At 49.4% G+C, this 23157-nt stretch overlaps 1 protein-coding gene across 4 annotated transcripts in view; it reads right to left on the bottom strand.

Annotated features, from left to right (window-relative positions):
• Positions 1-288: 288 nt before the first annotated feature.
• SFSWAP (splicing factor SWAP) overlaps positions 289-23157 on the bottom strand; it is an 89094-nt gene continuing 66225 nt past the window's right edge. For 3 of the 4 annotated variants that reach the window (XM_030821692.1, XM_030821694.1, XM_030821695.1), the window contains 5 exons: positions 14996-15151; positions 13639-13764; positions 2653-2826; positions 926-998; positions 289-604 (listed from right to left, as the gene is read on the bottom strand). In XM_030821692.1, coding sequence (XP_030677552.1) covers positions 539-604; positions 926-998; positions 2653-2826; positions 13639-13764; positions 14996-15151 — 595 coding nt within the window. In that variant the 3' untranslated portion in view covers positions 289-538. The remainder of the gene's footprint in view (positions 605-925; positions 999-2652; positions 2827-13638; positions 13765-14995; positions 15152-23157) is intronic. The other variant, XM_030821693.1, reaches the window with a different exon arrangement.

Here is a 23157-nt window from a genome sequence, read left to right as displayed (position 1 = left end):
CTGCCGCAGGGAGGGCCTGTCCAGCAGCTGCAGCATGGGTGCTGGCAGGGACACATGCCCACGGGGAGCTGACGGCCTGGGAAGGGGTGCGTGGTGACCACAGGAGGCGTGGAGAGGGGGAAGGTGAGTCCAGTGGCTGCTGTCGGAGGGCTGGGGGCCCAGGACAGGGAGGCCCAGTGCTGCCCACCTGTCCTAGCCACACCTCCATGACTACACATATAACAGACGACAAAACGGTCAAACAGACCCAGAAGCCAACCCAGGAGAGAAGGAAGAAACACGCCAGGGTCTAGCTAGAAAAGGTGTTTCCTCCCATTTTATTTCATAATACATTTTCACAGAAACATGATATATTTACAAATATACAGGTAAGAGACTGCTGGTCAGAAATCTTAAAACTTAAAATGTCATCAAAAATTAATTTACAAAAGCCACCAAGGGTCCACGGAGGCGGCCAGGTGGATGGTGTGGCCAGCGTCCGCGTGAGCCTGCCCAGAAGCCCACGCAGCCTCCCGGCTCTGCCTCCGCTGGCCCCGTCTCAGGAGGCGCTGGTTTGCAGGTTTTTGGAAGCTGCAAGCATCGCTCTGACTTTGGCCATGAGATCCTGTGCAGGGCGAGACACAGAGGAGAACCTGTGAAGACCTGGCCAGACAACCCACGCGGTGAAGAAATTCATCAACGAGTTGGTGGTCAAGACCAAAGACGGTGCTAGCACCATGGGGGCGGCGGAGGAGCCTGGCTGTGCAGGGTGCGGGCCACACGGCTTTGCCCTCGTCCTCACCCAGGGCCTGTGGCATTTTGCCCGAGATCCCTGTCCCATGCCGGTGTCGATGACAGGAGGGGCAGGGAATGAAAATTAGCAAAAGAGAAACCACGAGGCCCCTTGATGAAAGGCTGGGAGCGGGAGGGGGGCGTGCCCACTGACCTGAGTGATTTTGCTCTGCACGGAAGAAACGATTGCTGAAGAGATCTGCGCTTCTTTTTCCTGAGAGACTCCCCTAGTGCAGAGAGAGAGAGAGCAGAGCTGACAACCGTGTGAAGACGTTGAGCCAGGACCAGCGAACAGCATCCCCACCTCCGAACCCCAGCTCCAGAACTGAGAAGCGCCCACTGCATCTGCTTCCAGTATCCTTTTTTTTTTTTTTTTTTTCTTCCAGACAAGAGTTTCACTCTGTCACCCAGGCTGGAGTGCAATGGCACGTTCTCAGCTCACTGCAACTTCTGCCTCCCAGATTCAAACAATTCTCCTGCCTCAGCCTCCTGAGTAGCTGGGATTGCAGGCGTATGCCACCATGCCCGGCTAATTTTTGTATTTTTGGTAGAGACGGGGTTTCACCATATTGGTCAGGGTGGTCTCGAACTCCTGATCTCAGGTGATCCACCCGCCTCGGCCTCCCAAAGTGCTGGGATTATAGGTGTGAGCCGCTGCGCCCAGCCCTCCAGTATCCTTCAATAAAAATTGGCATCATAAACATGCTGTGTTATACTCATCTGAAACGTTTACAAATTGCAAATCTAACTCAAAAAGATTTTCATATAAAATTACCTTAAACACAAAGGAAAAAAGAAACAAAGAAAGGAAAGATGCAGAACAGTGCAGCCCTCCCAGAACCACGGCCTTGGCTGTGGGTGCCCTCGGCCCGTGCAGGAGGCGTCTGCGTGCTGGAGCCAACACCCCCTCCCTGCAGCGATGCTCAGCCTCCTGCACTGATGTACATTTTATCATTATTACATTTTCAGAGACAGGGTCTCTCTCTGTCACCCAGGCTGATGTGCAGTGGTGCCGTCATGGCTCACAGCAGCCTCTACCTCCTGGGCTCAAGCAATCCTCTCGCCTTAGCCTCCTGAGTAGCTGGGATTACAGACACGTGCCACCTATTTTTAGTAGAGACAAGGTCCTGCCATGTTGTCCAGACTGGTCTCAAATTCCTGCCCTGGCCTCCCAAAGTGCTGGGATTACAGGCATGAGCCACGGCACCCAGCCTGATTTACATTTTAACTCTAAAGGTGCCACCTCTTAGATTCTAATCCATTTCAAATGAGCCGAGGCCTCTGCCACTAGAATGGAACAGTTGCATGTCACTCCCATGATTGACATTTATGGAAGCAATCAGTTTAAAGGGAGCAGCTGTTCCCAGATGCCGCCCTCTCTGGTCCCTTCAGGGTGTGGGTGCCTGGGCAGTGGAGGGTGTCTGACTTGAAGTCATTATCAACTAGCCCGGGACTGGGATGCCCACGTCTGTGCTGCTGCCCAGGTGTGATGCCTGCTGACAGGTTGGCGTCATTTGGCCCCGGCCGTTGCAGCTTGGGGACCTGCTGACAGTTCCGGGTCTACTGGTCATTGCAGAGTCCAGTGTGCCTGGTGGGCATCAGGCACGTGTGTGACACCTGGGCTGCTTAAAGTGGACTGCTCCACTCCTGGGCTCTGCAGGAGGGTCTCCCCACTACAGGACCTGCTCCTCTGAGTGCTCATGGATTGTGAGAAGCCACATCTAGGGCCACTTCCTTGCTAGAGGGGGTGCGGTTTGGCTTCGTGGCTGGTGCCCCCGGACACAGACAAGGACTGACATAGGCAAGGACTCCGGGAGGAGGGAGAGTCCTGCTGGCCGCCCCTTGCCTTTCCCCGGAGAGCTGCTCGAGGGCAGGGGTTACCTGGAGCGCTCCTGGCTGGAGCCCCGACTCTCCACAGGGGAGACGCTGGCCGAGTGGGCCGAGGGGGCCGCGGGCCGGGGAGCTGCCTGCTTGCTGGGTGACACCGACTGAGACCTGGCCTTGGACTTGGTCCGCGACCGGGACCGCCTCTTCTTCTTCTTCTCGTGGGGACTTCTGAAAGGCAAGTGTTTCTGTGAGAGATGTGCCTTTGGTTTAAAGGCAGAGCACAAAGGGAGAAGCTCGGATCTGAGCCAGTTTTTGGCTAAGAGTTCATCAAGGCACAATTCAGGGACGGAACCACTCCAAACCCATTAATTTCTCTTAGAGCTACTTATTTCATTTAACCAGTAACTGACGACATGGGGAATCGATCCATGGGTTTAACAAAAACCGCCCAGGACACCGAAGACGGCATGGTCTCCCCTGGAAGCAGTTTCGTCCCGTTTAGGATCTCAAGTAAAATACTTGTGGTATTTAAGATGCAACCAGCATTTTATTTACATGTAAAATACCTAAGATAAGCAACCACAGGCAGGTCATAGTGCTTTGCCACTTATGTTTCATCAATAAAAATTTCCAAAAAGATACAGGAAATTTATTAAAGTATCAATACATCAAAGTTTAGCGTTTTTTTTTTTTTTTTTAAAAGACAGGGTCTTGCGCTGCTGTCCAGGCTGGAGTGCAGTGGTGCCATCACAGCTCACTGCAGCCTTCACCTCCTGACCTCAAGCAACCTCCTGCCTCAGCCTCCCAGACAGTTGAGACTAGAGGACGCAGCTTCTAGTGCTGCTTCTTCCTTTTTCTTAAGAGACGGGGTCTCACTCTGTTGTCCAGGCTGGAGTGGTGCTTCTTCCTGACCTGCCAGTTGTCCGCCGCTTGGTGATACCGCTTAGCCTCTGGGCAGTGGAGCCTGCTCTGTGGGCAGCAGCTCAGCTCTGACTGCTGTCCCCTGTCCCCTTGCTTCCCAGAGTCCACGTCACCAAACTGACAATCCCGCACCAGAAATGCTTTCCAGACATTCCGGCCTGCACCTGCCCTTAGACCATCCTTCTCTCCTGCCTGGAGAGGCTGACCCTTCGGCTTCCGCCTGGTCTAGCTCCATTCCACACCTGAGCCATGTGGCTGTCCTGGCCACTCCCCTACAAACACCTAAGAGAGTGAACATGTACTTGGTAAAAGCAGACAGGCCTGAGCCCTTCCCGTGAGGCCCTCCAGGCCTTGAGGTGCCCTACCTGGCATCTTCTTTCAGAATTCATCTGTAACAGACGCTGCAGCCTGTGCTTCTAGCCCTAAGTACAGTGTTTCTTGGAGAGTCTTTGCATGGGTCATTTGCATCACTAATTTCCTTCCTTCCTCCCTTCCTTCCTTCCTTCCTTCCTTCCTTCCTTCCTTCCTTCCCTCCCCTCCCCCTCTCCTCTCCCTCCCCTCCCTCCCCTCCCTTCCTTCCTTCCCTCCCGTCCAGCTTGCTGGTACCTGGACAGGACAGATCCTAGGAGTAGGGCTGCAGGCTCCTCTGCTGCAGAAGCTGCCCTCCCTGGCTCAGCCTCACCCCCGCTATCCAGGTGGACCCAAACTGCTCAATGTGCCAACCTGAAGGGGGAACTGTGGTTCCCTGCTGGTGTCTGACTCTCCTGGGGTTGCTATCTGCACAGCTTGCAAGCGTCTGGCCTCCCTTATGATTCTGCGTGCCACGAAGCCCCTTCCCGGCCTGGCCTCCTCTGCCTTCCAGGAAGACCCCCAGGGCCTGTGCACAGGCCCAGTTACCCCAAGCCTTGCCCCTCATCAGGGCCTCCCAACTTCATGCATTTCTTGTGCCACCCCCCGACATCTGGAACATTCTTGCTTAATGGCTGGGGCTGTGCCCTCTACCCATCTCTAGGACCCCACTAGTGTCTGGCCCTGCAGAACTTAGAGCTGCGGCAGCCAGGGATCACAGCATGCCCTGGTAGGGACAGCCCCAATATGCAGAGGGGCACTGAGCGTTTCTGTCCGGGCTCCCTTGTGTGGTTCTGGGCGTGAGCAGACTGTGTTGGTGCCAATGAAGTGACCTAAAGCAGCGGCGCCAGGCCTGGGGCCCTCCCACCCAGCTCCATTCAAACAAGGTGGGACCTGCCAGAGGCGGTGCTCGCTGGCAGCTTAAATCCAGCTGCCGGAGGGGCTGTCCCTGGTGAGCTGGGCCTGGACAGACGAGCTGGCATCTTCTGGAAGCCTGCCCGACATGCCCAGTGAGGAGAAAATGCTGTAAATGGAGATGCTGCTCTTAGTGTTCAATACACGCACGTGGGGCCTGCACGCAAGAGCCAGTTTTCTAAACTGCAAAATGTTTTGTGAAATTGTTGTCTGTAAACACGTGCCAGGATTTCAAAGGAAGCAGCAAATAAATAAAATATATACCAGCATGTGACATGTGTCCAAAGTGACTTACTCCCCAAATCCAGCTGAGTTTATGTGGCTGCACAATGAACAAAAGGCAGGTTACTAATCCTTAACTGCAAACTGGTTCAATTCTGCTACAATCTGATCTAAGCCCTTGCTGAAGGAACGGAGCAACTCATTCATTTTTTTTGAAGCACCGAGGTGCCACCATCCATTGGGTGAAACGCTGTCCTCGGTGCTGCCGCCGAGCTTGGCAAGTGCGCACACCCTGACACCTGGGCCCTATCCACACAGGGGCGTCCCTTCATTCCAGAAGGTTCCTCAATGCCACTTTGTCTATACCCCTTCTCCACCCTCAGTGTTCCCCACTGCTCTGGTTTCTAGGGCACAGCTTAAAGCTCTATGTAGACGAACCCCACACTATGTCTGTGTCTGTCTGTTGGTTTGGCTTCTTGGTTTTCTGTTGTTTGTTTCTGAGACAGTTTCCCTCTGTTGCCCAAACTGGAGTGCAGGGGCATAATCCCTGCCCACTGTAGCCTTGACCTCCCAGGCTCCAGTGATCCTCTTGCCTCAGCCTCCCAAGTAGCTGGGACGACAAAAGGCAGACACCACCACAAATGGCTTTTTTTTTTTTTTTTTTTAAGTAGAGATGGGGGTCTCTACTACTAAAAAAAAAAAAAAAAAAAGCCTGGAAATCCTGGGCTCAAGCAATCCTCCTGCCTTGGCCTCCCAAAGTGCTGGGATCACAGGTGTGAGCCGCTGTGCCTGGCCTGTGTCTGGCTGCTTTTGCTCAGCAAAGCATGTCTGAGACTCCTCCATGACACGGGGGGATCCTCAATTTGTTCTTTTTACCGATGAATAGTATTACATGACAGGATGCTACCATCATCTGTTGGTTCATTCTCCTGTTAATAGAGATTTGGTTGTTTCCAGTTTTCGGTAATTATGAATCAAAGTGTTTTTGGTTAAATGTTGACTTTATACAGGAGTTCACAGCTAGGAACAGGACAGCTGGTCAGGGAGTAGGTGTATACTTAACTTCACAAGAAACCACAAACGTTTCCAAACCCAGTGTCTGAAAGCGTAGCCGCTGGGCCCGTGCCCTCTCTCCCCAGAGCCCGTCCTGGTTTTCAGGGACGGGCGACCCCCGTCCAGTCCTGTCTCGGTGGTTTCATCAGCATGTCCCTGACTGGTGACTCATGCCATTCCACATCTTTCCATGTGCTTACCCGCTATTTAAGAGATCCTTCTGTGAAATCGGCTGGCGTCATCTGCCCCCTTCTAATTGGGTCCTTTGTCTTTTCGGTACTGACACAGGCTTTTGTCAGAGACACATGCAGCAAAGCCTGCGGCCTGCCTATTCATCTTCTTAACTGTGCCTTTTGAGAGAAGTTTTTAAACTTCAATGAAGTCTAATTGGTTTTTTCCTCTTATCAGAGGGTTTTCTACATCTTAAGGAATCTTTGCCACCCTCAAATTCATGAACATATTCTGTGTTTTCTTCAAAAAGCTTAATGGTTCTAGTTTTTGTTTAGATCTCTGATCCACCCTGAATTAAATTTTGCATATAGTGTGCAGTGCACTTTTTCCCCATTCCGATATTCAGCTGTTCATGCAAGTTTTGTTGGAAAGACTTTCCTGGCTGGGTGCTGTGGCTCACGCCTGCAGTCACAGCATTTTGGGAGGCCAAGGTAGGAGGGCTGCTTGAGCCTAGGAGTTAAACATCAGCCTGGGCAACATAGCGAGACCCCGTCTCTACAAATAATAAAAAAAAATTGGCCGGGCATGGTGGCATGTGCCTGCAGTCCCAGCTGAGGCGGGAGGATTCCTTGAGCCCAGGAGGCTGCAGTCAGCCGGGCTGAGCCGAGATCACACCACTGCTGCACTCCAGCGTGGGCCACGGAGTGAGACCCTGTCTCTTAAAAAAAAAAAAAAAAAAAAAAAGACTTTCCTTTCTCTTTTTCCTCACTGAATCGCTGTGGCGGTGGTGCTCGCCCCCTGCCCTTTGGGTATGGAATTTTTTTTCTGTACTTTCTATTCCATCCCACTGCTCTATTGTATCCTCATGCTAACACCACACTGCCTTGGTTACTGTAGCTTTCTGGTAAGTCTTGAAATCCTGCCCTCTGTCAAGGAGGTTGTTTTGGCTCTCCCAGGTCATCTGCATTTCCACACATGCTTCGGAGTTTGTGTGCCAATTTCTAGAAAAGCCGTGGGAGCTCTGAGTGGGACTGCACTGCATCTTTGCATCAACTTGTGGAGAACAGGAGTCTCAGTAATGCTTAGTTGGCTAATATTTTGTGAAGTATTTTTGCATCTATGTTCTTGAGAGTCCTGGTCTGTGAACATATACACGTGCACACACAGCACTGGTCTGTGAACACACATGCATGCGCACCAGTACTGATCTGTGAACACACATGCACAACAGTACTGATCTGTGAACACATGTGCACACACAGCACCGATCTGTGCACACGTGTGCACACACAGCACTGGTCTGTGAACACACACGTGCACACACAGTACTGATCTGTGAACACATATGTGCGCACACACAGTAATGATCTGTGAACACACACATATGCACACACAGTATCTGTGAACACACACAGGCGCACACACAGTACTGGTCTGTGAACACACAGGGGCGCACACACAGTACTGGTCTGTGAACACACACATGGGCGCACACAGTACTGGTCTGTAAACACACACGGGCGCACACAGTAATGATCTGTGAACACACACATATGCACACACAGTATCTGTGAACACACACGGGCGCACACACAGTACTGGTCTGTGAACACACATGGGTGCACACACAGTACCGGTCTGTGAACACACACATATGCACACACAGTACCGGTCTGTGAACACACACGGGTGCACACAGTACTGGTCTGTGAACACACACGGGCGCACACACAGTACCGGTCTGTAAACACACACGGGCGCACACAGTACTGGTCTGTGAACACACACATACGCACACACAGTACTGATCTGTGAACACACACGGGCGCACACACAGTACTGGTCTGTAAACACACACGGCGGGCGCACACACAGTACCGGTCTGTGAACACACGGGCGCACACAGTACTGGTCTGTGAACACACACGGGCGCACACACAGTACCGGTCTGTGAACACACGGGCGCACACAGTACTGGTCTGTGAACACACGGGCGCACACAGTACTGGTCTGTGAACACACACGGGTGCACACACAGTACCGGTCTGTGAACACACGGGCGCACACAGTACTGGTCTGTGAACACACACGGGCGCACACACAGTACCGGTCTGTGAACACACACGGGCGCATACACAGTACTGATCTGTGAACAGACAAGGGTGCATGTGCACACCCCTTCCCCCAAACACAGAATCCTTATCTGGCTTAGGTATGAGAGTTATGATAGACTCAAGAGATGAGATGGGAAGTGTTCCTTCATCTATTTTTTTTAAAAGAGTATCCCTTCTCTCTTTTTGTTTTTTGAGACGGAGTCTTGCACTGTCGCGGGCTGGGGCGCAATCTCGACTCACTGCAACCTCCGCCTCCCAAGTTCAAGTGATTCTCTTGCCTCAGCCTCCCAAGTAGCTGGGATTACAGACGCACACTACCACACCCGGTTAATTTTTTGTACTTTTAGTAGAGACAGAGTTTCACTATGTTGGCCAGACTGGTCTCGAACTCCTGACCTCGTGATCCACCCACCTCAGCCTCCCGAAGTGCTGGGATTATAGATGTGAACCATCGTGCCCGGCCCCTCCTTTCTTGAATGTTAGAATTCACTGGTGAAGCCATCTGGGCCTGGAGTTTGGTGGAAAAGTTTTGTTTATTTATTTATTTTTGAGATAGAGTCTCACTTTGTCACCCAGGCTGGAATGCAGTGGCGTGATCTTGGCTCACTGCAGCCTCTGCCTCCCAGGTTCAAGCAATTCTCCTGCCTCAGCCTCCCGAGTAGCTGGGATTACGTGACACCACACCTGACTAATTTTTATATTTTTAGTAGAGACGGGGTTTCACCTTGTTGGCCAGGCTGGTCTTGAACTCCTGACCCCAGGTAATCCGCTTGCCTCGGCCTCCCAAAGTGCTGGATTACAGGTATAAGCCACCGCGCCAGGCCAGGTCTTGCTCTTTAATCCACTCTGCAATCACTGCCTTTTAACTAGTCTTTAGTCTTCTTACATTTAATTATTTTACAGATGGTTTACAATCTTGCTTTTTATTTGTCCCATTTGTTCTTTCCCCCACCTGCCCTTTTGTGTTGTTTCATGAATTTAAGAAAGCGTCTAGAATCCTACTTTATATCTTCTGTTGGCTTTTTAGCTACATTTTTGTTTTTAGTGGTTGCTCTAGGGAATTAGGTTACGCATCCTTCAGTTAGCAAAGTCTACCTTGAATTAACATTTCATGTATAAAGAAAGATCTTTACTGCAGCAGTAAACTCCCATTCACTCGCTCAACAAATAGTTGTCCATGTGCCTCGTGCAGTGTTAAGTACTAGAAACTCAATGGGAAAAACTTGTAACTAATTATTCATTGTATTTGCTACACTAAGATAACCGGGACATCTTGTTGAAGTGTGCTACCAGAAGATTTGGTCAACCTTCTTGTGAAAAGCCCTGGATGTGAACTCCTAGGCTCAGGAGATCCACTCAGCCCTTCAAGTAGCTGCGGATGTAGGTGCCTGCCATTGTGCCTGGCTGAAAAACACTTTTATGACATACTCAAAATAACTTTGATGAATGTTGTTTTATATATTTCCACACTGTACCAAATTTTACTCCTAAAAATTCCTCATACATCCACATCTGGATTTTCAAATATTCACTAAAAGGAACCAGAGGTCCTTGAAGAAATGGCAGATTCCAGGGCTGGAGAAGGGAAAACACCCGGCAAACGTGGAACATCTTGTACCAAAAGCAACAACGCAAAGAACTATGGGAGGTGTCAAAAGAACAGAACTGACTTGAAAGGGTTGCCACTGGCCAAACTGGAGACAATGTCACCATCTAATAGAATAATAATAGCAATGGATTACCACACAACAAATCAAACATCAAAACCAAAAATGCTCCTGAGTCCACGGTGAGATTTAAACAAAGGGGCAGGGTCTTCAGCATAAACACAGAAGGAAGAAGACAGGGGGAAAGTCACTATTTTGCAGTCAGCAGTGTAAGAACTGATTCAGGCAGGGGTCACCCAGGGATGCTGAGACAAATGAGAAGACAGCTGCTGGGAGCAGGAGAGCTGCGCTGCTTCAGTGTCACCTCCTGGATTCCTCGCCGGTGGGGAGACGAAGGGGCAGATGCAGCCTTAATCAAGTGGTCAAACTCAGCATCATGAATGACGGGACAAATGGACACTTCTGTCTCCTGATCTGTGATGCAATGGGAAGCTACGCAATGTCGCCTATGCAGCCAAAACATCCGCCCTGAACCCAGCCACGGGGACATAGCAAGACGAAGCCCGACTGTGGGACCATTTATAGTGCAGCTGGCCGGGAATTCTCAACAATGCCAAGGTCATGAAATACACATACGAACGGAGGAGGGAGGGAGGGGAGTGGATGGGATGGGCGGGATGGGAAGGGGTGAGAGAGAGCAATGTGGCAAAATGTCAGCTCTTGTGGAACTGAGCTACAGATTTTATGCATATGGGTGTTTATTGTACACTTCTTTTTGAAAGAGAGGGTTTCACTCTGTTGCCCAGGTAGGGGGTGCAGTGGCTATTCACAGGCACGATCACAGCCCACACTACAGCCGCCGACTCCTGAGCTCAAGTGATCCTCCTATCTTGGCCTCCAAGTGCTGGGATTATAGGTGTGAGCTACTGAGCCTGGCCCCATTGCACTATTTTAAAAACTTTCCTGTAAGTTAAAAAAATTCCAAAGTAAGAAGTCAGTGAAAGAATCAGGCAATAATTAGTTTACAGAAATGACCCTTCAGGGCCAGACACGATGGTTTACGCCAGCACTTTGGGAGGCTGAGGTAGGCAGATTGCTTGAGCTCAGAATTTTGAGACCATCCTGGGCAACATGGCAAAACCCTGTCTCTATTAAAAATACAAAAAATTTAGCTGGGCATGGTTCCATGTGCCTGTGGTCTCAGCTACACCGGAGGCTGAGGTGGGAGATCAGTTGAACCCAGAAGGTTGAGGCTGCAGTGAGCTGAGATCGTGCCACTGCACTCCAGCCTGGGCAATGGGAGTCAGACCCTATCTCAAATAAAAATAAAAAAGAAAAAGAAAAAACAGTCAAATCTGGGTAGTGGGCATTTCCCTGGGTTTGGTCTGGTGCTGTCACAGCATTAAAGTGACAGCAATGTGGTAGCTGAATTACGTGCACTGCGCCGCAGCAAGGAAGTGGACGCCCACTCTGAGACAGGGACACAGCCTGGCTGTAGGATTAATATAATGATTGCTAATAAAACATATTCTGTACCAGGCACGGTACCTCATGCCTGCAATCCCAGTACTTTTGGAGGTTGAGGCAGGTCGATCACTTGAGGCCAGGAGCTTGAGAGCAGCCAGCCAGGCACGGTGGTGAGAGCCTGTGGCCCCAGCAACTCAGGAGGCTGAGGTGGGAGGATGGCTTGAGCCCAGGAGGTAGAAGCTGCAGTGAGCTGTGATTACGCCACTGCACTCCAGCCTGGGAAACAGGGTGAGACCCTGTCTCAAAAAAAACACCCCCCAAAGAAAACAAAACCAAACCCATATTCTGGATTTACAGACTAACTGGGGGCTTGTAATTAAGACTACAGAGTTGACCAGTAATTACACACGTATTCACCTCTATTGAGTTCCTAGTGAATCACAGTTTAACACTCTGCAGAGTTAGGTTTGCAGGTTTAATTCCGTCTGTCTGGGCAGGGCAGCTCAGGGCTCAGCACTGCACTGAGTCTAACCCTTTGCTTCTCTTGTGTGACCTGTTAGCGCTCGGTGAGAATGTCAGCAGGTCACGCGAGTGTGGCGTCTGAGTGTGCTGGCTGCCGTCGGGACGCTGCTACTTCCAGATACAATCACTACCTGCTCCCACGAGGTCTCTCTTAAAGCAAAGGTTAATGTGAAGGCAAAGGAAGGCCTTTTCTGTTGAGACAGAAGGAATTAATTTCCAACCATGCCCTTCACATATACCAAAGGTGATGGTGAATTTCTGATGCGAAATTACTTAAGGGATGGATTCTAACATTGTAATTTTCATCAGATTGTATGAGAGTAGACATGAATGCTCAGTGTAGGATTACTAAGCACAATGTAATTTACAAACAGAGCCAGTTGTACATGAAACATTTGCTGGTATCTATCTGCTTTACGGTTCCTTTGCTAATTTTTCTGTTTTAAGAAAAAATCACATCTTGTCAACGGAGGGAACTGTGGTACTAGGCCAACCGCAGCACGGTCTTCTTGCCCAGGACCTGCTGCGGCTCTCTGCCTAGTGTGTGCCTTGTGGCTAGGCAGTGTGGGTGATGGCTGGGGCCATCTGTTCCAGGAGAAGGAGGGTCCCAGTGTGTTGGTGACCCTGGCAATGTAAGGCTCGTCCTCTGGAAGGCTCTGGGACCCTGAGTGTCCTGACCCCCATGCACTTAGCAGCACCGTGTTAAGAAACTCAAGGCTACGATGTGCAGCGCTCCATCCTTCTCTATGTGACTCCAGACGCAGACACGGTCCACCCACACAGCCAGGAGGCTGCATGAACTCCACGTGGGACACAAAACAAGCTCCCTGTGCTTGGAAAGAGTGGAAATGCACGGCTGCCCCACGCAAGGCACTGGGTGGTGACATCAGTGGGTGAGAACCAGAGGAGGCGCTCGTGAGATGGCACTCCCACAGCCAAGAGGGTAGTGCTCACTGGCAGCACCAATGGAGGTGGCCGTCCACAGCTACTGGAGGCCGGGGCGAGAGGACAGATGGTGGACGTATTTCCTGAAGTGAAAGGTGGAACCTCTACTGAGTGCCAGGCACTGAGTGAGGGGTGAGCCTGTGGCACCCTGGGCGGTCAGAGGCCCTGCCAGGCACCACGGCTGGGGCTTCTACTTGATGAACATGAACGCCAACCTCCCTCCATCTCCTGCTCCAACCAAGACAGGGTCTCCTTAGTGGTCAAGAGGTAAGGGATGGATGCTCCATGCCCTCTAGGCCCCAGCAGGACTCCACGGCCTCTCCTGGGAGCTCCAGCCTGGGCTGTGGTCACAGTCACACAGCACCCAGGCAACCACAGTGACTGTCCTTGAGACCAGGAGGCTTTAGGACCGGAAGCTTGCATTTTCCTTCTGTTTGTGCCTTCCTGTCCTCTCCACCAGCAGGTAGAGGGGCAGCAGCTGCATGTGGACCCAGCCGAGGTACCAGCACAGTGGAAAGCTGGATGCGAAGCCAGGCCGTGCAGAGCCCCGGTGGGTGAGTGACACCTGCCCACCAGACACAGGAGCTCAGTGTGATCAAGTGTCAACAGTGATGGCCACGCCACGGTGGTGGGGACTCAGCACCTCCCTCTGGTCATCCACAGCTCTGCTCACAGATACTCGACCTTCAGATGCCCTTTCCACCCAGGGAAACCTGGCCCGCATCTGGCACCTGCGTGCACACCCAGTGGCCTACCTGGAGCGGGTCCGCTTCCTGCTGGCCCCGGGGCTGCTGCTCACGCGGTAGGCAGTGGGCACACTCCTCTCTTCCCTCCGTCTCTCAGGGGAGTGGGCTCTCCTCCGAGGGGACCGGGAGCGGGACCTGGACAGAGCAGGAGGCAGCGTTCAGCTCTGTGGCCTGGCTGGCGGGACGTGTCACGCTTCCTACTGCCCTGGCAGAGATCAGGCCCCATCTGCAGAGGCTGCTCCTCAGGGTGCCTGTGTAGACCCTGAGGCTTCAGAGAATCCCTGCCAAACTTCACTACTCTGCAGACAACGAACTGAAACCCGAATCCCATCTCAGAGGCAGAGATGGCCTCTCTCCCGTTCCACACACTTATCACACCAAGGATAAACTTTTAACCAATATACAACTGGCGTGGAGGCTGGAGCTGCTTCACATGGTCAATGGCAACCAATTCCCCATGAGCCACGGTCTGAGTATGCAATTCATGACCACCTAAGGCTGGCGCTGCCTCTTCCTTCCTCCTGCGTTTGCCCACTTTATCTCGCTACACATTTCAGCTCACTGATGTTTCCACCAACATGAGGGAAGAAAAGGCGATCAAACTCCAGCGAGTCATGGCTACCTGTCTGAACACCGGCAGTAAGAAACCCAATGGTAATGAAGTGAGAGGCCTACCTGCAAACTTCTCCTGTTCACACTAATCTTACAGCCTCTCAGCACAGATACTCAGAACAGGCTGTGGTGCGCTGGCGTGAAGCCTGAAGCCTTCAATCCAATTCGGAAACGCCAGTCTCAACGACAGCTTCGGCTAACTTAAGTTTATGAGATTACACAGATGCAAAGCCACCCATTAACACTGATTCCTCCTCCTCATGTGCCCGGAAAGGACTCGTTCCTCTCCTGTGGTGCCATAATTCATACGCGGCCACGAGGACCCTGAGACCCGCGCCCCTCTGGGGGTGATGCTCTTTAGTGGAGGCCCCTTAGCGATGAGTTTGGGACCTTCATTTTAGTTCTTTGTTCATTCAGTAAAGCTACTATTTTGGGAAGACCTGCAATGAGCACAAATCTGGAAAAAAAACACCATTTATTTCCATTTTGTTTCCATGACAACTCATTCAAAAACAATATAAAGAGCGGTTTGATTTTGCCATTTGAAAAAGTTCTACATTGAATCATTTTCATGACAATAAACCGCAAATGCCACAGGCTGTGCTTCTGCAGATCAGCTCGGGATCACTCAGCCCTTGGCATCCTGGAGAGCCAGGAGTGGCTGCCCTTTAACTGACAGAATAGTTTTGATTTTTTTTCCAGACCTTTCCTAAGATTTACAGAACAGATGATAAAGGCGAGGTCAGTTAGACACCTTGACGTTTTACCAGGTTTTCCCTCAAAAGAGCTCGCGGAGTCAAATCTGGTGGTGGTCGAGGCTGCCTGATAACTTCCTGGCTCGGCTGCCGCTGTCACTGACGTGCTGCTCTGACAGGGCTCCGCGCGCAGCGTCCCTGGGGAGGCTGTGGCTCTGTGACACGGAGGCACACACTTCACATTCAGAATAAAAGGTGCTGGGCTGGGCGCTACCAGAACTCTGAAAAAAGCTCTGCTTATTCAAAGCTATAGCGGCTAGGGAATGCTTACATGTAGAATTCTACAATAAACTCAATAATCAGGAAAAATAAGTTAGTTTTTAAGGCCTGCAAATTCGTAACTTTGAAATACAATACCATTTTGTCGTGGCTATTAGTAATAGACTTCTTTAAAGGGGAAGTGGCTGTTACCAGTAGATTTTCAAGTTATCTGGGGAAAACGCCCGTCTCAGAACGAGGGGCTACATACCATTAGACAATTCTCTAAGTTTGACTTTAGCTAAAGAAGCTTTAATGCTTTTTATTCTGTTAATTAGGCTTCTCATATTGATACCACAACATAGTGCAAGAAATAGGAATTCCATTTAATAAGCCAATCATCCGCATAATGTGACCAGAGGCCTTCTTAAAGATGAAATGGTCTGAATTAAATACTTTCAAGCATAACGTGACTCGTGGTTTTTTTTTTTTCCTGAAAAAAGCATAATGGTTTGCTTTCAAATAGAAACATAATGAGACTTTTTTCAATGATAAAACTCCAGAAATTTTATCTAAATGACAGTGGTCATATTCATAAATAGCCTCTTTTCTCCAACATTTAACCATTTCATCTACTCCACTTCCTCCATTCACGTCCCTACCCACGGCCTTTCAGTCACGGAATTATCTGTGCAGATGACTCAGCAGCAAGGTCTGGCTCTACCACAGCTGGAACTACCAGCAACTCCCGGGATAATCCCTGCAGATGACTCAGCAGCAAGGTCTGGGCTCTACCAGCAGCTCCTGGGGCTTAATTTTCCTCAAGTTGAAATTGGATCTGATTTCACCTGCAATTCCTCCTTGTGTCCCCAGCCCGGTGACAGCCGCTGCAGCTCCCCTCCTTCCTGGACTGCTCAGTGCAGACACCCTCCGGTCTTATCTGTGTTTGGCTATGATTCACTTTGATTCACTTTGCAAGGGATGGAATGACGGTCCTCACCTTGGCATGATCAAAGGCCGGGCGCGGTGGCTCACGCCTGTAATCCCAGCACTTTGGGAGGCCGAGGCGGGCGGATCACGAGGTCAGGAGATCGAGACCATCCTGGCTAACACAGTGAAACCCCATCTCTACTAGAAATACAAAAAATTAGCCGGGCGAGGTGGTGGGCGCCTGTAGTCCCAGCTACTCCGGAGGCTGAGGTAGGAGAATGGCGTGAACCCCAGGGGGCGGAGCCTGCAGTGAGCCGAGATCGCGCCATTGCACTCCAGCCTGGGCGACTCTGTCTCAAAACAAAAAACAAAAAACAAAAAAACACTACCACTCCGGGAACTGCAAGCATCTGGTTTCCCCCTTTAAGGAGCAGGATTAGGAGATGAGTCATTGCTTTGACTGATTTGCTATGCAGTTTATCGTGGGTAAAAAGGGCAGTGAGGAGCCACAACTTTCAACCTAAAATAGAAACCCAATGTGGCCTGAGTCCCTTCTGAATGCTAAACAAGTCTCCTAAGAAAAGTCTTCCAAATCCCCGGTCTTCACCAACCCCAAGTATTTAGGGAGCTAATTTCTACAAAGAATTATATACATATATACATAAATTTTTTTTTTTTTTGAGATGGAGTCTCGCTCTGTAGCCCAGGCTGGAGTGCAGTGGCGCGATCTCGGCTCACTGCAAGCTCCACCTCCCGGGTTCACGCCATTCTCCTGCCTCAGCCTCCCGAGTAGCTGGGACTACAGGCGCCCGCCACAATGCCTGGCTAATTTTTTGTATTTTTAGTAGAGATGGAGTTTCACCGTGTTAGCCAGATGGTCTCAATCTCCTGACCTCGTGATCTGCCCGCCACGGCCTCCCAAAGTGCTGGGATTACAGGCGTGAGCCACCGCGCCTGGCCAGAAATATATTTTTATCACATAGATCTCTACACTGGAAGATATCTTAAAATGATAACATTCAAAGATCTATCTAGAACTCCCAGAAGCCCAGGCTAACTCTGAAGATGCATTTAGATAACTAAATGAACACAAGAGACTATCTTAGCAAAAGTTTTAAAAATAAACTTAGTTTCAAGCTGATACTTATTAAAATTTAATTTCAGGTTGTAAATGAACTGCATGAGTACTTCTTCATTCCATTAAGATAGAGAACCAGATACGATATCAAAATACAAATGAAAACAGAAAACAAGACAATAAAAGTATTTTACTTTAATCTTTTTTTTTTTTAGACGGAGTCTTGCTCTGTTGCCCAGGCTGGAGTGCCGTGACACGATCTTGGCTCACTGCAACCTCCACCTCCCGGGTTCAAGCAATTCTCCTGCCTCAGCCTCCCGAGTAGCTGGGATTACAGGCACACACCAACACCCCTGGCTAATTTTTGTATTTTTAGTGGAGTTTAAGGCCAGGCTGGCCTTAAACTCCTGACCTCAGGTGATCTACCTGCATCAGCCTCCCAAAAAGCTGGGATTATAGGCGTGAGCCACCACGCCAGCCTCAATGTTGATATAAAAGATACTAAATACTACCTTGCCGTAACTAGTATACTTTTTGAGAAGCAACATAGTGATTTTCCAAAAGTAAAGATTTTTCCATGACTAATTTGCCTTTGGAGATCCAGAGTCACCTATAACTTAGACATACTAAATAAATGGGACTTCAACCACAGGAACAGTATAGCCATTAAATAAATATTCATTGTGCTGTACGAAGGCTTTCTAATCTTAACTTTCTGTATTTTACATAGAATTTTAGTAATATATAAAACAAAATCCATTCCATATAGCATCCTACCACAATTAGAAATATTAACAACTGCGGTATTCTGCTGTGGGCTGGCAGCAGTCATTAAAAATGACCAATTAGGTCTGTTCAGGCCCAGGTGACAAGTCTGATTCATTCTGAGTGGAGGCTGCATTTGTAACAGTTTATTCTATCTGATAACAACAGCATTAACACTTTCAATATTTTGGTTAAAATTTAGTTATCTTTTATACTCCAATAATTCATATTACTGAGGAGATCACCACCCCTCCCATTTCTAACTTGTGTTTTAAAGCCACTTGGATCCCTGGAAATGATTAGTGCTGGCAGAGCTTGGATGGAGGAGGCAGGTTTGCAGCCAGTTTAGAAAAATGCAAAATCCTACTCAATAAAACACGCACTCCCTGTTCCCAGAAGAGCTGAGGCAGAATTCCACGAGAAAAGGTTATGGTGAGAAACCACCAGCTTCTTCTTCTTTTGTTATAAGACTATGTTGATCAGGCTAGATTTGATCTCCTGGGCTGAAGGAATCCTCCTGCTTCTGCCTCCCAAGCATCTGGGGCTTGACTAGCTTGTTTAACTTATGTCCTCGGACTCCAGAGCCCGAGGCGCCACTGGTCTCTGCACCCAGCTATGCCCTTGCAGCACCCACAGTAGAACTTGCTAGACAATCCAACACCTGGAAGGTTTTGTTTTATAATATTCTTATTTTCATTTTATAATAAACTTGCACTTTGCCTTCACGTTTTGTCTTAGTTGCAAAATCAAATGCTTTTTAATCAGTTATTTAACTACAATTAACTAAAAGTATGTAGATACTAGCTCCTCAGCCATGGAGATTAATGAAAAATCGGAGTGTTCTGAAAACACTTTGCTCTGCTGACACTGTAGAGTATTTTAAATGTAGGCCGGACTAAAATTGGTAGCCTGCCATCACGGTAGAAACCATACTCAGATAATTCTCACCTTAATTTTTTCTTTTAACTGAAAGTTACAAACAAATGAGTAGGATTCTGCTTCTTGGACTTGTCAGCAGTGAATATACAAAAATAATATAAAGATATATTTATATATAAAGGAATATGTAACTAAAGCTATTCTAAAGTAAATTATTCAAAAATATGTAACTCTAAATCTATTCTAAAATAAATATTCAAATAATATGTAAAATGATCTTTTCTACTATAGACTAGTCAACAAAAAGGATGTACAACTTAGAAACCTGAAATTCCGAGTGTTAGGTGAAGCCTTTCAGCTCTGAATATACCAATGTGGGAAAAGCTGGGGGCCACGGCATCACCTGTCCTTAGAAGTGAATGGTGGGATACCCGGAAATATCAGACATCACATCCGCTGTGTTTGCAAAAACTCCCCAAATGAAAGCTGAGCTAATTTCTTACGCTAAAGAAACACCGTGAACAGCTCTTACAATGATCGGTCCCTAAGGCTTGGGATTTAGGAAGGAATTACGCTTTCTTTTGAGCCTGTAGAAAAGGAAAATTGGGAAGAATTTTACTGAATGTGGTTACTAGGAGGGCTTGTTTCTGTCTATCTTCAGCTATGGTAATGTCGTAAGAAACATTTTCAAGTGGGAAATTTTTTATTTTAATCTTCATTTAATTGCATTTAGAGGCAGGGTCTCGCTCTGTCACCCCGGCTGGAGTGCAGTGGCGTGATCATAGCTCACTGCAGCCTCAAACTCCTGAGCTCAGCGCAAGCAATCCTTCCACCTCAGACTCTACGCTTGAGCTCAGGAGTTCAAAGCATGCACTGCCACGCCTGGCTAATTTAAAAAAAAATTTTGTAGAGATAGGTTTTCACTATGTTGCCAAAGCTAGTCTTGAACTCCAGGCCTCAAAGTAATCCTCTCATCTTGGCTTCCCAAAGCACTGGAATTTCAGGTGTGAGCCATTGTGCCTGGCCTCAAATGAGAAATTTTTAAAAAGCTTCGATATACAATACAAGTTCCTGGGAGCCTTCAAAAATTGAAGATACGTTAGCAAAACTGTTCATTTGATTAGAAAATAGCAAGGTTTCTTTTTTGCATGTATAAGGGTATGAAGTGATGAAACATTTAAAACACTCGCAAAAATGTAGAGTGAAAGATCAAATTGATTTATCATGGAGTCAAATCCAATTTTACTGCAGAGGAGTGTAAATGCTTGTCAAACTTTAAGTGTTGGCCAGGGTAAAAATAAGGAAAGCAGGCTGGGCACGGTGGCTCACGCCTGTAACCTCAGTACTGTGGGAGGCTGAGGTGGGTGGATCACCTGAGGTCAGGAGTTCGAGGCCAGCCTGGCCAACATGGTGAAACCCCATCTCTACTAAAAAAACAAAATTAGCTGGGCGTGGTGGTGCATGCCTGTAATCTCACCTACTTGGGAGGCTGAGGCAGAAGAATCGCTTGAACCCAGGAGGCAGAGGTTGCAGTGAGCCAAGATTGCGCCATTGCACTCCCGCCTGGGAAACAAGAGCAAAAACTCCGTCTCTAAATAAATAAACGAATAAATAAGTAAAGAAAGCAAGCATATTGTTTTTAGGATATATTCGGAGAAGCAAATGTGTAAAATTATACTTAAAAAGCCCGTAAAGCTCCCAAGGCATCTGTATTTTTCCCACGGAAACATAAGAGCTAACACCAATTCCAGAAGAAAAACTAGATGAGCACAGTCAGTGAGGAGTCAGAGAAACCGAGGAGAGTCAGCCAGTGTTCAGCAGCGAGCCCGAGGTGTAACGGGGTCCTGAAAACAGGGCAAACTGTGCCAACTTCCTGTAGGCCAGCCACTGTTCTGTTTTTAAAAAATGGTTTTCACCAAGATGTAAATTCTGTGACTCTTAAATGTTTTTACATTTTTAATTTCTGTTGCCAGAAATGTTAACCTGCTTTCTGAAAAACTGGCTCCTCATCAAGAACAGCTTTGGTTTAATAGTGACTCCTGGAGGGAGGGTGGAGAGGAAACATGCTCTCCCGCCCTCTTCACACACGCCCACCCGCACCCTCTTCACACACACCCACCCGCGCCGCCCTCTTCACACACGCCCACCAGCACCCTCTTCACACACACCCATCCGCGCCGCCCTCTTCACACACGCCCACCCGCACCCTCTTCACACACACCCACCCGCGCCGCCCTCTTCACACACGCCCACCAGCACCCTCTTCGCACACACTCACCTGCACCACCCTCTTCACACACGCCCACCCGCACCCTCTTCACACACACTCACCTGCGCCACCCTTTTCACACACGCCCACCAGCACCCTCTTCGCACACTCACCTGCACCACCCTCTTCACACACGCCCACCCGCACCCTCTTCACACACACTCACCTGCGCCACCCTTTTCACACACGCCCACCAGCACCCTCTTCGCACACTCACCTGCACCACCCTCTTCACACACGCCCACCAGCACCCTCTTCACACACACTCACCTGCACCACCCTCTTCACACACGCCCACCAGCACCCTCTTCGCACACTTACCTGCACCACCCTCTTCACACACGCCCACCAGCACCCTCTTCGCACACTTACCTGCACCACCCTCTTCACACACGCCCACCAGCACCCTCTTCACACACACTCACCTGCGCCACCCTTTTCACACACGCCCACCAGCACCCTCTTCGCACACACTCACCTGCACCACCCTCTTCACACACGCCCACCCGCGCCCTCTTCACACACACTCACCTGCGCCACCCTCTTCACACACGCCCACCCGCGCCCTCTTCACACACACTCACCTGCACCACCCTCTTCACACACGCCCACCCGCGCCACCCTCTTCACACACGCCCACCCGCACCCTCTTCACACACACTCACCTGCGCTGCCCTCTTCACACACGCCCACCTGTGCCACCCTCTTCACACACGCCCACCCGCGCCACCCTCTTCACACATGCTCACCCGCACCCTCTTCACACACACTCACCTGCGCTGCCCTCTTCACACACGCCCACCTGTGCCACCCTCTTCACACACGCCCACCCGCGCCGCCCTCTTCACACACACCCACCAGCACCCTCTTCACACATGCTCACCTGTGCCACCCTCTTCACACACACCCACCCGCGCCACCCTCTTCACACATGCTCACCCGCACCCTCTTCACACACACTCACCTGCGCTGCCCTCTTCACACACGCCCACCTGTGCCACCCTCTTCACACACGCCCACCTGCGCCGCCCTCTTCACACACACCCACCAGCACCCTCTTCACACATGCTCACCTGTGCCACCCTCTTCACACACGCCCACCCGCACCCTCTTCACACACGCTCACCTGTGCTGTCCTCTTCACACACACTCATCTGCGCCACCCTCTTCACACACACTCACCGGTGCTGCATCTCTGCACACACGCTCACCGGTGCTGCATCTCTGCACACACGCTCACCGGTGCCACATGAAGTGTGTGCAGAATGCAGCACCGGTGAGTGTATGTGCAGAGTGTGGCGCCGGTGAGTGCCTGTGCAGTGTGGTGCAGAGTGCGGCACCAGTGAGTGCATGTGCAGAGCAGAGAATCCAAACCCAGGACCAGTGCTAAAGAGTTCTCCTGTCTTGCAACTTTACACATTTGAGAGAAATTAGCATGGGAAACTTTACTTATACAAATAAAACAGAAGACCCCCCAGCACACCACCCTGTGAATCTTTCACACAATCAGCAAATGTGGTAGGCTCGCTTCCAGGACCCATTAGAATTTAAACAAACCAATTCTTAAAAACCCGGCAGTAGTTTACGAGCTTTGAAAAGTTAAAGCAAAGGTATTTTGTCACATTTAGGAACACACAGCAATTGGAAGGAGGTAAAAGAAACCACGGTCTAGGGTAAGGTCTGTTTTGGTAAAGCTATAAAAATGTATATATACACAGAAAATATCAAACTAAGCAGAGTTATTAACTTCATTGATGATAAAATATACTTCAATATTCCACATAAACTGCTTGTTATTTTAAGAGGATCAAACTTGTACTCCAGAATTGGTACTAATTTTATTAACAAGCTATGTTTCTCTGCTAAAATCACCTTACATCTAGTTTCTGATAAAATTAGCACATATTTAAAGATAGTGCAACAATTTAAGTCCAATGGAGCAGAATTTAAGCTCTGCACAAAGTATAATAAAAGGAAAAAACATAATAAGAAGGCCAAAACAGACAGGAGTATGTAGTAACTTTTTAGGGGTTTGAATGACC

This window comes from Nomascus leucogenys, chromosome 10, assembly GCF_006542625.1.
Source record: "Nomascus leucogenys isolate Asia chromosome 10, Asia_NLE_v1, whole genome shotgun sequence".
Taxonomy (NCBI): Eukaryota; Metazoa; Chordata; class Mammalia; order Primates; family Hylobatidae; genus Nomascus; species Nomascus leucogenys.
This window is presented reverse-complemented; position numbering and strand designations above follow the sequence as displayed.